Source organism: Schistocerca serialis, chromosome 8 (genome assembly GCF_023864345.2).
Source record: "Schistocerca serialis cubense isolate TAMUIC-IGC-003099 chromosome 8, iqSchSeri2.2, whole genome shotgun sequence".
Lineage (NCBI taxonomy): Eukaryota > Metazoa > Arthropoda > Insecta > Orthoptera > Acrididae > Schistocerca > Schistocerca serialis.
In genome coordinates this window covers 496,909,124-496,927,683 of record NC_064645.1, presented here as the reverse complement: position 1 = coordinate 496,927,683, position 18,560 = coordinate 496,909,124, and the positions used below count along the sequence as shown (strand labels likewise).

At 40.5% G+C, this 18,560-nt stretch overlaps 1 protein-coding gene across 8 annotated transcripts in view; it reads left to right on the top strand.

Moving 5' to 3' along the window:
- The window catches only part of LOC126416736 (dystrobrevin beta), a 604,481-nt gene that overhangs the window by 485,163 nt on the left and 100,758 nt on the right, over positions 1-18,560 (top strand). For all 8 annotated transcript variants that reach the window (XM_050084562.1, XM_050084568.1, XM_050084566.1 and 5 more), the window contains exon 5: positions 14,470-14,683. In XM_050084562.1, coding sequence (XP_049940519.1) covers positions 14,470-14,683 — 214 coding nt within the window. The remainder of the gene's footprint in view (positions 1-14,469; positions 14,684-18,560) is intronic.

The following is an 18,560-nucleotide window of genomic DNA, read 5'->3' as shown; positions in this document are numbered from 1 at the left end:
ATTCTCGTTTGTACGTACACACATAGTTAAGAGTTAACATATGTAGAAATACAGTTTGTCTGCTGAGTCGAGCGATCGCAGGCCAACCTTCGTGACGTAGGCGCCGCGGCCTGTCTTTCTCGTGGGCCTCGGTCTGCTTCCTACTGTGCACCCCCTAATGTGACGTGATTCATTCTAGCACTGCAGGTGATGAGCTGTTCACAGCGCCAGATCAGTATTCTTCTTTGAAACCTTAGGTAGCGTATTGTGAATGTGTAGAGTGTCGGGTGTTTTGAAAGAGACGTTGTCATTACAGCGCCGTGGCCGAGTGGTCCAAAGCACATACTGGTAATTAACTCACCAACATGCATTCGCTTTCCACAGACAACAACAATTTCTTTATTTCATTTTACTCCTCGCAATATTACTCATTATAAAATTAAAATATATTAAACAGTTCAGTTTATATATGTAAAATTAACATATTCAATTTAGTTACGATTGTTATGAATGCCATAAAGAAACATGAATTTTTGCAAAAATATCACAGCTTGTGTTAGCAGAATAGAACGCCAAAGGTAGCCGGGAAATTATGAGAAAAATTGTACTGTCTATTGTATTTGGTTGTAAGAGATGTCCAAATAAATGAGTAGTTATGTGTGTGAACAATGTACTTAACATTGCGTTGGGCATCTACGTGAGCGTTTCCGCACTTATTCAACGAACCTTTGCCGAAATGCTCTCCTCTTCGTTTGTATGTAGCCTGTTTCGTATACCTATCCTCTCTGGGAAGGGTCTCATAGTGAAGTGAAAAACGCAAGTATCGGTCGAACGAGGGTTTTGTAAGCTATCTCATTCGTGGTTGGACTACGCTTCCTGAGGATTCTTCCACGGAATCTGTCTGGCATCTGTCTTTCCTGCCATTACATTTCTTTGGTTGTTCCGTTTTGAATCGCTTCTTATGGATACTTCCAGGTATTTAATATGTGTGATCGTCTATATTAGTGTAATCAAAAGGCAATGGGTGTTTCTTCATGTTTGGGTGCAATACGCAAAATTTTTTAATATTAAGAATCCACTTCAAATCCAGAAGCATTGATTCTCTGTAGGTCTTTCTAATTCTGTGACTTCACTATATACGACAGCCTCACGGGGCTTCCGGGGTTATCCACTAGGTCAGTTATACAGAGTGTTACAAAAAGGTACGGCCAAACTTTCAGGAAACATTCCTCACAGACAAAGAAAGAAAATATGTTGTGTGGAAATGTGTCCGGAAACGCTTACTTTCCATGTTAGAGCTCATTTTATTATTTCTCTTCAAATCACATTAATCATGGAATGGAAACACACAGCAACAGAACATACCAGCGTGACTTCAAACACTTTGTTACAGGAAATGTTCAAAATGTCCTCCGTTAGCGAGGATACATGCATCCACCCTCCGTCGCATGGAATCCTTGATGCGCTGATGCTGCCCAGGAGAATGGCGTGTTGTATCACACCCGTCCACAATACGAGCACGAAGAGTCTCTACATTTGGTACCGGGGTTGCGTAGACAAGAGCTTTCAAATGCCCCCATAAATGAAAGTCAAGAGGGTTGAGGTCAGGAGAGCGTGGAGGCCATGGAATTGGTCCGCCTCTACCAATCCATCGGTCATCGAATCTGCTGTTGAGAAGCGTACGAACACTTCGACTGAAATGTGCAGGAGCTCCATCGTGCATGGACCACATGTTGTGTCGTACTTGTAAAGGCACATGTTCTAGCAGCACAGGTAGAGTATCCCGTATGAAATCATGATAATGTGCTCCTTTGAGCGTAGGTGGAAGAATATGGGGCCCAATCAAGACATCACCAACAATGCCTGCCCAAACGTTCACAGAAAATCTGTGTTGATGACGTGATTGCACAATTGCGTGCGGATTCTCGTCAGCCCACACATGTTGATTGTGAAAATTTACAATTTGATCACGTTGGAATGAAGCCTCATCCGTAAAGAGAGAATTTGCACTGAAATGAGGATTGACACATTGTTGGATGAACCATTCGCAGAAGTGTACCCGTGGAGGCCAATCAGCTGCTGATAGTGCCTGCACACGCTGTACATGGTACGGAAACAACTGGTTCTCCCGTAGCACTCTCCATACAGTGACGTGGTCAACTTTACCTTGTACAGCAGCAACTTCCCTGACGCTGACATTAGGGTTGTCGTCAACTGCACGAAGAATTGCCTCGTCCATTGCAGGTGTCCTCGTCGTTCTAGGTCTTCCCCAGTCGCGAGTCATAGGCTGGAATGTTCCGTGCTCCCTAAGACGCCGATCAATTGCTTCGAACGTCTTCCCGTCGGGACACCTTCGTTCTGGAAATCTGTCTCGATACAAACGTACCGCGCCACGGCTATTGCCCCGTGCTAATCCATACATCAAATCGGCATCTGCCAACTCCGCATTTGTAAACATTGCACTGACTGCAAAAGCACGTTCGTGATGATGAACACTAACCTGTTGATGCTACGTACTGATGTGCTTGATGCTAGTACTGTAGAGCAATGAGTCGCATGTCAACACAAGCACCGAAGTCAACATTACCTTCCTTCAATTGGGCCAGCTGTCGGTGAATCGAGGAAGTACAGTACATACTGACGAAACTAAAACATGGAAAGTAAGCGTTTCCGGACACATGTCCACATAACGTCTTTTCTTTATTTGTGTGTGAGGAATGTTTCCTGGAAGTTTGGCCGTACTTTTTTTGTAACATCCTATAAACAGGGTGGTCCATTGATAGTGACCGGGCCAAATATCTCACGAAATAAGCGTCAAATGAAAAAACTACAAAGAAGGAAACTCGTCTAGCTTGAAGGGGGAAACCAGATGGCGCTATGGTTGGCCCGCTAGATGGCGCTGCCATAGGTCAAACGGATATCAACTGCGTTTTTTTAAAAAATAGGAACACCCATTTTTATTACATATTCGTGTAGTACGTAAATAAATATGAATGTTTTAGTTGGACCACTTCTTTCGCTTTGTGATAGATGGCGCTGTAATAGTCACAAACATATGGCTAATAGTCACAAACATATGGCTCACAATTTTAGACGAACAGTTGGTAACAGGTCCTGATGCAGTTTGGAATTCCTGTGTGATGGTCTGGATAGATGTCTCTCTATTACACTTTCCGACCCTCTTCAACTGTCGGTGGTCTCTGTCAGTCAACAGACGAGGTCGGCCTGTACACTTTTGTGCTGTACGTGTCCCTTCACGTTTCCACTCCACTATCACACCAGAAACAGTGGACCAAAGGATGTTTAGAAGTGTGGAAATCTCGTGTACAGAAGTACGACACAAGTGACACCCAATCACCTGACTACGTTCGAAGTCCGTGAGTTCCGCACAGCGCCCCATTCTGCTCTCTCACGATGTCTAATGATTACTGAGGTCGCTGATAAGGAGTACCTGGCAGTAGGTGGCAGCACAATGCACATAATACGGAAAACGTATTTTTTTGGGGTGTCTGGATACTTTTGATCACATAGTGTATATACATAAATTCCATATATCCGATTTAGTTACACTTTAGATACTCTTGCATTTCAAAAGGCTTTAGGCCACCATATTGCAGCACACTAGTAAATGTGCACAAGCTGCCACAGTTTCTGTTTCTTCAAGCACATAAAACGGTAACTTAGTTCGTATCACCCTGACTCTGACAAAGGAATTGCTCTCACAGGCTGCCTGCATTCTCAGGTGGCAGTACTTTACGTAGAGATAATTTGTCAACTTGTTAAAAGATATGATAAATACTTGAATCTAAATGGTGATTATACAGAGAAGTAATAAAAGATGCAGGTTAAAAATCTTCTGATTAATTTTATTTATTTATTCCAGTATTTTTATATAACCTAACGAACATTATTTTCTGCATAGACGTTGCTGTTGTGGTCTCCAGTCTGAGAACTGGTTTGATGCAGCTTGTCACACTAGTCTATGTTTTGCAAACCTTTAATCTCTGCATAGCTACAACAGACATCCATTTGAACCTGCTAACTATAGTCAAGCTATGGTCTCTCTGTACAATTTTTGTCCCCCACACTTCCCTCCAGTACCAAATTGATGATTCCTTGATGCTTCATGATGTGTCTTGTAAAGTTTGAGCAACTGAGGTCAACGGACTGTTTCGCACATCATCAACTTCAGCTGACGATGCTGTCTGAAAATGGCCTAAGCATAGGCCGAAATCGTTCATTTTAATAAAGTACCCATCCTGATGTAGACTGTTGTTTCACTGATTTTATAACCTATTAATTCAAAATGTTTACCAGGTATTAGGTTGGAAGTCTCATAACACTTATCTCTCTCTCTCTCTCTCTCTCTCTCTCTCTCTCTCTCTCTCTCTCTCTCTCTCACACACACACACACACACACACACACACACACACACACACACACACACACACACACACACACCCACACACACACCATTCCATACCTTAGTCATTACTCGAATGACGAAGTCACATTGATTATATTTAATACTGAAGCAATAATCAGTACAATCCCACCTTGTGCCTTTTGCTTCTGAAAAACTTACTATTAGCTAGACAAATCATTCGCCAATTCTGATGGGACAAAAAATTGTTTTTGTGTTTGGAATCAAAATCATTAACAAGAATTTTTTCTTGAAATTTACAACTTGACTTTTGAAAAAATTAACCAAGTGAGCACAAATTTCAACATCATGGCAGCACACACTTGTTTCCTCTACTTTCGCCGCTAACAATACTGAACTTAATCAAAGAGAGAGGATGTATTTCATTAATCTTGTTGGTGATCTTAGTATCAGTAATGAGTGTTACTGCTCAGACCTAAATAATAGATTTTGTGTTAGAAATTAACTAACCGATTTTGATGTGTGCTGAAGGCATTACATTTGTACTTCTAGTTCATATTTCATTTATTGACCTGGCATTTGCTGGACTTGCTCTGTGAGCAACTTCACCATGGAATTAACCTAAAAAATTGTTCCATCCAAGGCAGTTATACTTGGGACAAAGGAATACTGTAAACACATTAACGTTCAGCATTGTAAGGAACAGGTCATGAGTCCAACAGTGATGGGTGTATTGAGCCACTTATAAATCAGGGTGAAAAACAGTTGACCCACTGGGATGTGGTCCAAAGTAGTGGTGGTGGTGGCTGGAATCGACCAGTAGTTCATCAGTAAAACATCCCTGATTAAGAAAAGTCTTTGATTCACAACAGTTACAGTGACAGAGTCGAGGTTGGAGGGTCACCTATTGTCCTCTTCTGATATATTCAGCCACAATCACAGCAGCAAGCCAGAGTTAGCTGTTGCCAACCAGAAAGGCGGGGTATGTGTTATGGTGGCTGGCGGCGGTGTGGTGCCTCAGCACATCAGCAGGGAGCTGATGCAAGGCAGATCAGCTGCTGGTGAAGGACTAAAAAGGAAGCTCTGGCTGCTATCCTGCTACCATAGTGGCAGCTTAAAGCCCACCAGAGTGAGAAGGGCTATATACCATGGCCTCCAACACGGTTGATGAAGATGACATGCGTCCGCTCTGGGTAAGGGACAGCAACAATCTAGGCCCACCCATGATGGTGGAGAGTGACAGTGTGGCTGGGTGGCTAGGTGGCCCAGGCTCGAACCCATGGCTCACTAGGGCTTGGAGAGCTGGCCGTAAACAGAAGGTGGTCACTCTGTGGGTGACCTATCAGTGTGAAAGTGCCAAGTTGACTGCATATAGCCTCAGATCAGGCACAAGCCTGCAGATACTGGTAAAAACAGTCGGCAGTGGCTAGCTGCTTCATCTCAGACTGCAAGTAATATTATTCTCTTGTTTATCTGCTGGCTTTGACTGTTTCATGGTATACTGAGCACAACGTAGCACTACTGAGAATGAGGGTCTACGTTTGGCGGGATATATGTGAACTGGGCTGGTTTTCCTATCTGGTCAGCGCTTCCAGAAGCCCTGTCGGTGCTGTATGGTGACACAATTTAGACTTTTAGAGACACTGGCTGTAGTCTTCTGCATTATCAGTTTACTGAATGGGTCTTCTTGTGTACTGAATACTCACTCTTGGTCCATAGCACCTATTTATCAACCTGATGGGTGTTTCTCTCCACATTCTGCTGAATATATGTAGGAGCAGCTCACTACTCCAGTCAAAGCCAATGTGCAGTGCTCCTCTCCGCTTTGAGAAATCTAGTCTCCAGACTGTGACCTCTTTACATTTCTTAATACATGTTTTGTGGGTTGACATAGAATATACAGTTTTTCTCTAATGTGTTGTAAACCTCATGGTTCACTGGCTACTTAGTAATTTAAGTGCTATTTCGTAAAGTTAACCCAGTCTGCTGGTAGCTGATGTACTAGGAGCTCAACTGTTCAGGCAATCCTGACGCCTAAAGTAGATACAAGTTACACATAGTAGAGTCAGAGCCACAATGGTAGCAGAAATAAAGACACTCTCTGTCATGATTGTACTGTGCACCTAATTATGGTCTTCCTCAATGATAATATCATTGAGGAAGTTGAACCCACATTAATCTCCCACCCCTTTTTGAAAGACTGCATAACAACACAACTCATTCTGTTATGATTACATACACCTGATGAACTTATTCATTATATTACATATGAAGCTTAGAAACATATCAAAGTGAAACCACATACCTTACCACACTGTGAAAAATAATAAACCGAGCAAAATAAGAAACTATATGAACACAGCATAATTTACCACAAAATTTCACCATTCATTCCATATCTATTACATAATTGATCATAAACAATAAATATTCTCAGGCCATACTGTAAGCTTCGTCAATTGTTCACATGATGGGGTTGTATAAGGTATCTCATGAGCTTTTCATTCCTTTCTTTCCTTCATGCCACTATCTTCTTTCCAAGTAGTGGCACTGCCATTTGTGGTAAGACATCTGGAGCTTTTAAAAGGCCGAAGATGTCCTACATGGATAGTGGCTGTCCCTGTCAGTAGCTGTAACTTAGCATTTACTGGTGACATGATTTCCATGACTTGATACAGTCCTTGAAATAGCATAATAAATTTCTGTGTTTTACACTTCGGCATATAGGGTCTATTTAACATTGCCCATTGTCCAGTCCTTTAGTATCCAGTCCTTTAGTATGGCAACCTGTTAGTATACCACCCCATTTTCTGCTGCCACTCGAGTGCCTTAGTATTTACCATTTCCACTTGTTTCCATATGTCTTTCAACTTTTCTGCAAAATTCCATTATGATTCTGTGTTCTTCCATATTTTAGGTTTAATGGATTCGGATGGTGATAGTGCCTGCCTTCCTTCCTTCCTTCCATACAACACTTCATACGGAAAGAACCCAATGCTATCGTGCACCTTTGAATTGTAACTGACCACGACATAGGATAGTTAAATATCCCATTTGTTATGGTGCTATTTATGTGATAACTTACCATTTTATTTATAGTCCAGTGTATGTGCTCAATCCTCCCATTTACTTGTAGGTGCAAAAGATTAGTTCTTAGTTTCCAGATTCTTGTCAGGTGGCGGAATTGTTTCATTAGGTCTAACATGTAGTTGGTGCCCTGGTCAGTAATTAGTGGGTTGGGGATGCAAAACAATAACAAGTTATTTGGAAATTGGAAATTTGTAGTGAGGACTATGGGACCAAAGTGATAAGGTCATCAGTTCCTAGGCTTACACATTGTTTAATCTAACTTATACTAACTTAAGCTAAGGACAACACACACACACACACACACACACACACACACACACACACACACACACACACACACACACACACACCTATGCCTGAGGGAGGACCCAAACCTCCAAAGGTGGGACCCTGCGAGCCATGACAAGGCACCTCAGACCGCACAGCTACCCCACACAGCAACAATTTATTCATCATTGCTTCTGCTACTATACTCACACACTGATTTGGGATTGCAATCATTGTGATGCAACACAAAAAATGGTATGTGGTATCAACATCCAGTAGTTGCCAAATAGCGTTTGACTAACTGGACCAGAGATGTCCACCCAGTCATTTCAAATGGCTTGGATGCCTCTGGTAATCTTTGAAGCGTTATTTGTTGATGGCTTAAAGTGGCCTGTTATGCACATGGCATGCAATTCCTTATGTACTAGTCAGTGTCATGTCTTTGCATTCACCACCAGTATCTCTTATCTACCCTACAGTTTATTCTGCATCCTTTATGTCCTAATAATACGTGACTGTGTGCTTCCTTTACCACTTCCTCATGCACTGCTGCAGGCACCACAATCCATGGTTTCAGCTTTGTCATTGTACGTAGCAATCCATTGTGCAGTGCCAACTCTTGCAGTGCCTTGATTACCTCTCAGTACACGTTAGTTTTTTGCCATTCTTCAAGGCTTCGACCAAGCACTTATACGATACCAATTTTTCTGGTTAGTCCATCTGTGTAACTTTGCTTTTTGCCTGGTTTGTAGACCACATCAAAATTGAACTCGCTTAATTTCAGTGCCCAACCTTTTCTGTGGTCAAGTAATTTTTTTGACATTTTAAAAATTGTCTTGATGTGTACACTATGGGGGTTCTCTTTCTTGATCACTTCGTGGCATAAAATGCATCCTGTTGCCAGACTGCTTGCATCACAGAATTGAAAAAATTCCTGTTCATAATTTGTAAATACTAATGCAAGGCTACTCATCACAACATCCTTTAATTTCTGGAATGTAGCTTGGCATAAAGCCACCCACTGCCGTTTTGCACCTAAATGCGTCAACTGTCTGGCAACGTCAGCAAATCCCTTGTCACCTTTCTATAATAATTGGCTGATCCTAGCAATGACTGTAACTATTTAATAGTATGTGGTAGCTGTTAATCGTTTACTGCACTTATTAACCTTGGGCTGGTTTTTCTGCCATCCTGGCTAATCACATGTGCTGGGTGGTTCAACTCTGTTAACACAGAGTGGCATTTCCCGATACTCAGTGTTGAGCATGCTTAACACAACGACTTCTAGCCTTTGCATGTGCGCCTTCATGTCTGGAAAAAGTGCTAGACCTCTCAGTACTCTATCTAGAAATCACTGTAATGCTACTGGTGCATTCTTTAGTCCAACTCTCCTGCCAAAACCACTTCATAGGTGCTGAAATTGTCACTGCTAATAGGAACCACATAGTGGCGCTCTACGACACACAAGATATTATTCAGTAGATCAGCAGCTTGATGTAAACTGAGTCTTTATGACTGTGTACGTACTTTACTTGATGCTACCCTCATGACAGGAGAACTCTGCAACAGTGTGTCATTGACAGTCATGTTTTCCAGTCACAACAACATTCCACTGAGTTTGATAGCGGGCTGCAAAAGATAAGTTTTTGCATTATGTCTTTTTAAGAAACCCAACCTCAAGATTGCACAGTATCCCTCACCTACATGGAGCAAAACTTCTGTATTCTCTCGTAAATGCTTCACCTCAGTGCAAAATCGGAGCATTTCTGAACCAGTAGTTGGAGCTACGAATGATGGCAGTTGAGTTTAGGCTTGTTCTGTGCATATATATTAAACATTCTCTGACAGCCAATGGGCATTCTGTACTGTTCTTAGTGCTCTCCCATGAATGTTGTAGCCAATGTGAGCATTAAACGTGATCATAGTGAGTTACTTAGTGAATTTTTATTCTGTTTGTTGTTAGTTGTCACTGCTGATGGTGGAGGTAAGCAACACATTCTGCACAAGCAAGTGAGAGATGTAAATTGCAAATCACACGTTTTCTTCAGGTGCAGAGCCTGGGTGTGCGCTTGCCACATTTGTTGCTTGGAACTGTCAACAATACAGTTCCCATCTATGTCCCGAGCTGTGCAGACTGCCATCATTTGTGGATTGGACTATAGTGATGGCACATCACTATTTTCTGCTGCACATAACATATAATGTGAAGAGTTTAGTCTCAGCTTACCCAAGAGGTCCAGACTTGTCACAGACATGCGCGTCCCAGTCTCTGAGAACTTATGTCCTGTACTGTTTGTAGTACTAAATACACAATATTTTGTCTCTGCGCCACACATCTTCATATCATTGCATTTTATCAGGAGTGCTGTCCAGCAGATTTGGAATCCCCCCCCCCCCCCCCAATTGGTGTTGAATGACAATTTACTACATTTGTGCCCATTTTGTTCCTTATTCCTACAGTCTTGCCCACAGTGTCCAACTGCTCCTCAGTTATTGCATTGTTGTTGGTGACACTGCTTCTGGATATGGCATGTGTGCCCACATCTGTAACCTCTTATGTCTGTAGAAAAACCACTTTGTTGGACCTTCACTCACCTCACCACACCTACCTCTTGTAGCTGCATAGCCACCCTAATGGTGGCAGACAAATCCTTTGGGTTTTCTCTTCACACTCCCCTAGACATGTCAGGCAGAAGCCCCTTTAAAAAGGCATCCAGTGCTACATGCTAAGCCTCTTGCAGGATAATTCTGTTTCCCTCTTCACTTCCCATTAAAGGGTAAGTTTGAGCATTTGTCTTTCTGTCCCTGTCTAGAAAAGTCTCTATGTACTCGTTTTGCTTTTGGTGTACTCCTCTAAGTTGCTTCTGTAAGAACCTGGTACTGTTTTGTTTCCAATAGTGATGTGAAAGCCCTTCCTTCAGCTGCTGAAATGTACGTGCTTTTTTTCCCAGTATCTTGCGATAACATCATCTACCTTTTCGCCTAGCATACAAAGCATAACCTGGCCATCTGCAACAGTATCTCATTTGTCCAGATGCCTAGTTGTGCGATAGCTTCAAAGTCACCTGTAAATGCAAATACATCCTCAGCTGTCTTGCTTGAAAATGAGGGCACTGTGAAACAAAATATATACAATAAGGAAAGAAGCAGGGAACTATAGGCACTCTAAAATAGCAACAAACATGTTTTCAATCTTTGAATCGACTCATTAACCATCTTGACTCTGAACACAGCTGTGCATAACGGCCATATTGCCAGCACATACTGTATTTAAAGATGCTGATTGAGTACAAAGCATGCTGTGACCTAACAAACTGCATTGCAGTAAATCTTACTGGCCGTATGTCAGCATAGTTTTCCATCCGAACTGAGGAAGGTCATCATATCTCCCAGGCTTTGCATTTTGCACTTTTCAATTTCTATGGTGATCTCATATTTCCCAACCATGCCCATGCACAAAAACAGAGGGAGGCAACAAAATGGTAGGTCCACTCACCATGTAGTTCTGGTGAAAACATCAATGATTTTATTGTCCATAGCAGTTGAAATGTCCTCTCCACAGATAGCAGCCATTTACGTCACAGTAACCACTGCTGTCGCCATAATCTTCTGACACCAGAAAGTAGTGCTTGGATCGTGACCTCTACAGTGGCGGGTGGATTGGGCTTCTGATAGGTCAACATTAAGTACAGTTCCATGTTGTGGCATGGTCTGCAGTGGCGACGGCGACTGGAGTTGAATGGTGACACATCAGTAAAACATCCCTCAATAAAGTCTCTTACAAGGGAACCTCCCCATCGCACCCCCCTCAGATTTAGTTATAAGTTGGCACAATGGATAGGCCTTGAAAAACTGAACACAGATCAATCGAGAAAACAGGAAGAAGTTGTGTGGAACTATGAAAAAAATAATCAAAATATACAAACTGAATAGTCCATGTGCAAGATAGTCAACATCAAGGACAACCCACAACTCATCAGGGAAGTACTGTCAGCAAAAGATAGCCACCCCATAGGTGATCCAACAGTGTAAAGGTACCAATACGACTTCATACAGACTTATCTGAGGGAGAGGTCTGCCACTACTGACAGTAAAGACTGTCAGTGCGGCTGGCTGCTTCTTCTAGTACTGCAAATGATCTTCTTGTTGTGGATATTAACTAGCATTGACTGCGTCACTCTGCATACTGAGACTGAGGGTCTAAGTTAGGTGGTGCAATGAGTGTATCTCCTATGGGTTGTCAGGTGCATTTTCTCTGACGTTTCAGTACATACTTGCAAGTTTGTTTTTCCAACATTAAGCTGGAGGCAGCCCAAGTAAATCCTGCTCATTACGTCTCTCACTTGACACCCAGTAACTACAGAAAGCGTCGGTTTGTTTCTCATTACAAACATGATGATTTGTAAATAGATATTTTACATGCCAATTAAGTAGAGAAGTCCCAAATTAGTCTAGTGCTTTATTCAATTTATCAGTATTTATTAACATGAACAGCAAAACATGAAGAATAGTCAGTACTCCAGGCGTGACTCACCGGAGTACTGTTTATTTTTTGTGTTTCACTGTTCTGTTAAGATACATTGTGATGTTCACCTGCTTTATTTCTTTGTTGATTCTCCTCGATGTTGACGTACTGTGTTGGTACACTGGCTGAAAAATGGGATATATAATTTAGACACTGACTACTGTAAATAATGGAGTCGATAGGTGCACAGTTGCATTTCACAGTTCTTTACTTTCACTGTTCACAACCCCCCCCCCCAATACACAGTTACGTGGCCAGGGCACTATTGTTTAACTTTCGATAAGCCTGATTAATAGTTTGCAGGCAAACTTCCACATACTGCTACAATAGTTTTCTGTTGAACATCTGTGAGCAGTAGCAACCTAACCAAACAGTTCAGTCTTTCAAATAAATTTAACAGACACTGTCACTGCTTTAACACATGGCCTATTGGTGTAACGCTTTTTTCATCGTTAAGTAGATGCATTGTTGTTGTTCTAACCAACACAGCTCTCTTGTCTGAAACTCAGCCGTTGACTGACTGTCTCGGAACCTAAAATGGGTTCCTTATATAGCCTCACAAAAATAGGTGCTGAAACTACACGTTGTTTGATGATTAATTTACAGAAATTTCAATTAAAACTTAACTCATTAAATTAACTGAACACAGTTTCTTCTACTACAAGAGTTAGGCTGAATTATTTGTTTAAATCTTGAAATTAACGTATGCAAACAATACTTTGGACAAAACTGTTAATTACTTTAGAATTAATTAAGGGCTGGCTTTGCTAACATGTTTTCGAATAGAGCCAAATCGATTCTTTAAGAGTACTATTATACTATTAGTTGTTCTTCCAAATGTTTACAATTAGTACATAATTTATATTTGTGTATAAGTCAACAACAGTATTTAAGTTACAAAACAATTACTAATTTCACCCTATAATGAAATATACTAACTAGTAACAGTCAAAATAAATTAGAAAATCAGTTGCTTACATAAAACTGAGCACAAAATTAGACCTGGTGTCATATTCTTTAAAACTGAGGGCCAACCTTTGTCTTTCATGAAAATGCAGTTATACTCACATATGTTAATGGTAATCAGTTAAAAGTGGAAGAATGTATTGTAAGGATGCAGATGGCAAAACAAGAAGGGAAGTAAAAATGTCCCAGCTTGCTTCATCACAACATCTCTAAAACAATTATCAAACTATATTAATTTGGGGATACTCTATCAAATTGTCTCATAAAATTCCACTTTAAAAATCATTTTGTTCATAACAGAAAACGGACCAACGCTTCTCATAACCTCTGGGCACCACATGAAAGACATGATGAGAAGTATTTGTTTGGGCCGACTTGAGCTACGTGTTGCAAAAATGAAATTGCAAATATCTGCTGAAATACTAGAGAAAATGTGCCTGAATGCTCTTAGGAGATATATCCTGTCAATATTTGAACCAGTCTGCCAAGTGTTTCCCCAAATAGCGCCACTCTTGGCCTATAAATCACAACAGTTGCTTTGCCCAGATGTAATTGTTAGCAATAATGACTTCACTCCACATTGCTGAAATATCAAATCAATGTTCTTCGATACTGAATACTTATTCTTGCTCTGTAGCACGTATTTATGAAGCTGACAGGTGTTTCCCTCCACGTGAAGTCATTCTACTGAACTGATGCAGGAGCAGTTTGTTAACCTGGGCCAGGGTGCAACAACATTATGCAAAATTAACTGTCAGCGACATTCTAAATATGACTGACTGCAGTCTCACTGTTTGAGTCTCTCTACACACAGTTCACTAAGGCAGAAAAAGGCACCAAAATGAAAGATGTAGTACATCCCCTACTTTTGGGACTAAAGGCCATGTTCAGAATTTGCTAGAAAATTGTTCCTGCTGTATGAGATCAATTACTTCCAAACATTGGTAACTAAAATAATTTGATGTACAACATACTATCAGAATAGCAAGTTATTAAATATATTTTGCATGATTATCAGTAGTCATTGTTTTCATAGTCACTGTGTACAAAATATAATTATTAGTAACTGATGATGGCAAATAGATGAGACAATAAGCAAAATGTCATGAGGTTACATTACAAGGCCATAATCTGTTTACTTCCATTGATACACAACTATACTGACAAATGTTTCAAAGTGAGTGGTTGGTGATTTCCTTTAAAAAAATGTAATTGTATTCAGATTGATACAGAACTTTGCTTTCTCTCTTTTTACAGTGCATGCAGTGGACATCTGGAATGTGATTGAGGCTTTCCGTGAGAATGGCCTCAACACACTGGAGCCACAAACAGAAGTAAATGTGTCACGGCTGGAGACACTTGTCTCAAGTTTGTACCACAATCTCAACAAACGGTTGCCAGTAGCACAACAGGTGCATGTTGAGGCATGCTCCAGCTTGTTGCTCAACTGGTTGTTGGCTGCTTATGCTGTGTAAGTTGCACTTCTGCATTTTGGATTTAATTAATTGAAGATGTTGCCACTCATGGTGTCTTGTATGATTATATTCTGGGTCATTTGGAATTTATCGTGTGCTTACATTGGTCTCCCTTGTAAATGGTGGAAATTCAGGAGCAGAAGTAACTAGTCTATTGACTGAAGTGATACTGGAAATGATTTAACACTTAATGCAAAAGATGGAACTGGTAAAATTTGAGTAGCTTGTGAAGAACAAACTAACCATAAACTTTTAAATAATTCTCCACAAACTTCCACACATCCAGTTGAATCAGCCATATCAATAAAGAAATAATGTTGTTGAAACCAGATTTCATGGCATTCAAATTCAAAACAACTTTAAATAGACTTCTTACATTGTGCCTCTAAATTTAAAACACTGAAGAATTTCACTGTATGTAACAACATAAGTGTCAAAACAGAGCTGTGTACTTAATGTACATGCATTTATTACCTGCATGTAGTTTAATATTCTTGCAGGGCAGATTATAGAAATTATAGAAATTATGACTTGCTAAAGCAACAGCAAATTGTGGTGACAATTTTGTAAATTTCTTTAAACTGTGTTACTTCTTAGTGTATATACACTGAACTAATTGCATGTATCAAAGAACAACATGTTGAGAAAGGGCAGTTTTCCTCATCCCTTATAAAACTGTATGTGATGGCAAGCAATGTTAAATGATGGCACATGCTAAGCAGTGTAATATTACTGTTAGCAAGAAAGGCACATACCAGCTGAGGAACAAGACTGTACGTTCAATTACCCCTTTTGCTCCAACTGATAGATGTGATCTGCCAGAATTTTCTCTCTCGTGCCAATATTTTCATGTCAGGATGGCTCCTTCACATAATGCCCCCAATTACCTGTTACACATTTGCTAATTTCTGTAACCATCTACAATTTTTCTCTTTGTGATTCCCTGTTGTTGATTCTCTCCTTCTAGTTAGTATATCCCACATAATCCTTCGCTTGTAGATTCTACAGAGAACTACTCCTTTATAACATTGTCAGTCCATAAATTATTTGTTTTTGTTACACAGATTTCTGTTACACATCATCTCAAATGCTTCAATTCCATTTTTTGTTTGTTTGTTACAGTCTTTGGGAATTTCACCCTCCAAGTGACAACTTACTGTGTATAAACATAGCCTGTAATTATGAAAGGTCCCGAGTTCGAGTCTCGGTCTGGCGCACAGTTTTAATCTGCCAGGAAGTTTCATATCAGCACACACTCCACTGTTGAGTGAAAATTTCATTCTAGAAACATCCCCCAGGCTGTGGCTAAGCCATGTCTCCGCAATATCCTTTCTTCCAAGAGTGCTAGTTCTGCAAGGTTCGCAGGAGAGTTTCTGTGAAGTTTGGAAGGTAGGAGACGAGGTACTGGCAGAATTGAAGCTGTGAGGACGGGGCACGAGTGCTGCTTTGGTAGCTCAGTTGGTAGAGCACTTGCCCGCGAAAGGCAAAGCTCCCGAGTTCAAGTCTCGGTCCGGCACACAGTTTTAATCTGCCAGGAAGTTTCATATCAGCGCACACTCCGCTGTAGAGTGAAAATTTCATTCTGTAGCCTGTAATTATCTTTGTCAGACATTCTTTGAGTTTAGTGATGTTTTTGAAGTGTTTGGTTTGTTCTTAGCTGTTTGATAGTGTGAATGTCTTGTAAATTTGCTCTGCTATTCTATGAATAACTGCTGTTAATAATTTACAAGCAATCTCTCTCTCTCTCTCTCTCTCTCTCTCTCTCTCTCTCTCTCTCTCTCTCTCTCTCTCTCTCTCTCCGTGTGTGTGTGTGTGTGTGTGTGTGTGTGTGTGTGTGTGTGTGTGTGTCACATTCGTGATTTCTACCTACCTACCTACCTAGAACCTACAAATCCATGAGTCACTTCCTATAATGCTGCACTCCAGATGCACATTCACAGAAATTTCTTCTTTGAATTAAGGCCTATTTTTGATAATTATAGTCCTCTTTTGGTGAGCAGTTCTCTGTTTATCTGTGTTAGTCTTCCCCCAATGTCTTCCTTACCTAAACTGTCCCACATTATTTTTATTGCAATGTAGCAGAATACCTTGACTTTGTTTATCGTATGGTCCCCAGTTTTTGTGTTGTGTTTATTTCTGATCTCAATTCTGCCATAAATCAATACTTTCATCATCCTTCAGTTTATTCTCAATCTATATTCTGTGCTCAGTTCTCTGTTCATTCCATTTAACATATACTGTAATTCTTTTCATGTTCAGTGAGGACAGCAATGTGATCAGTGAATCTTATCACTGATATTTCAATTTTAATCCTACTTGTGAACTTTTCTTTTCTTTCATTCATTGGCCCTTCAATACACAGGGTGAACCATGTACATGGTGTGAACTTTTTGTATTTCCCCATAGCTTACACATATTTTTCTTTTAATTTCAAACATCTTGCACCACTTTATGCTGCCTAACAATTTCCCTACATTGACATATCCTATGAGGGTGATGTGATGTTAAGTCTTGCTTTCCTTATTAAGGAGAACATTGTAACTGGTTCTCTGCTTTCATTACCTTTCTTAAAATCAAATTGACTTGGGAGATAACAGAGCCACAGTTTTCTTTTCGATTTTTCTGTATATTATTCTGGTCGGTACCTTGGTTGCATAAACTGTTAAGTTATCTGTGCAATAGTTCTCACTTTCATCTGTGTTCATCTGCATTCATACTCTGTAAGCCACCATACGGTGCACGGCAGAGGGCACGAAGTACCAATGTTCCTCTTGCAAATAGACTAAGGGAAAAACAACTTTCTAAAAGCCTCCGTATGAACCCTAATTTCTCGTACGTTATCCTCATGGTCTTTAAGCATTAAGTGTGCATTGCTGGCAGTAAAATTGTTTTGCAGCTGACCTCTAATGCTGGCTCTCCAAATTTATGCGATAGTACCTTTTTAGCAGCTGCTTTTTAGCATCCTGCCTGTGAATTGCTTCAGTGTGTTCCTTTAATCTGACTCGGTAGGGACCTTAAACAGTACTCAAGAATGGGTCTCACTAGCATTCTATATCATCTCTTCTTTTGAGACAAGATACATTTTCTTAAAATTTCTCCCAATAAAGAAAGGTCGAGCATTCACCTTCCCTACTGGCAACCAGATGTGCTCATGCCATTTCATATTGCTTTGCAATGTTACGTCTAGATATTTGATCAGTGTGACTGTGTCAACCAGCAATCTACTAATGCTGCATTGAATGTTACAGGTTGTTTCCTGCACTCATTCACATTAACTTATATTTTTGTACATTTAGAGCAAGTGCCGTTTGTCACACCAACTAGAAATTCTGTCTAAGTCGTCTTTTTATACTCCTACAGTCACTCAGTGATGACAACTTCCTGTACATGACAGTGTCATCAGTAAATAGCTGTAAACTGCTGCTCACCCTGTGCATTAGATCATTTAAGTATATAGAGAACAAGAGCCGTACTATCACACTTCCCTGGAGCACTGCTGACAATGCCCTTGTCTCTTACGAACACTCACCATCGAGGGCAACGTACTGGGTTCTATTACTTAAGAAGTCTTCAAGCCACGTGGACATATGGGAATCTAAACCATATGCTTGGAACTTTGTCAACAGTTTGTAGTGGGGCACATGTCAAATGCTTTCTGGAAATCTAGGGATCCAGAATCTATTGTCCTCCACCCGTTGTTTGTAGGATATAGTGTGAGAAAAGGACAATCTGAGTTTTGCATGAGCAATGTTTTCTAAATCTGTGCTGATTTGTGGACAGAAGCTTTTATGTCTCAAGGAAATTTATTATATTTGAACTTGAATATCCTCAAGAATACTGCAGCAAACTGACGTTATGGATATTGGTCTGTAG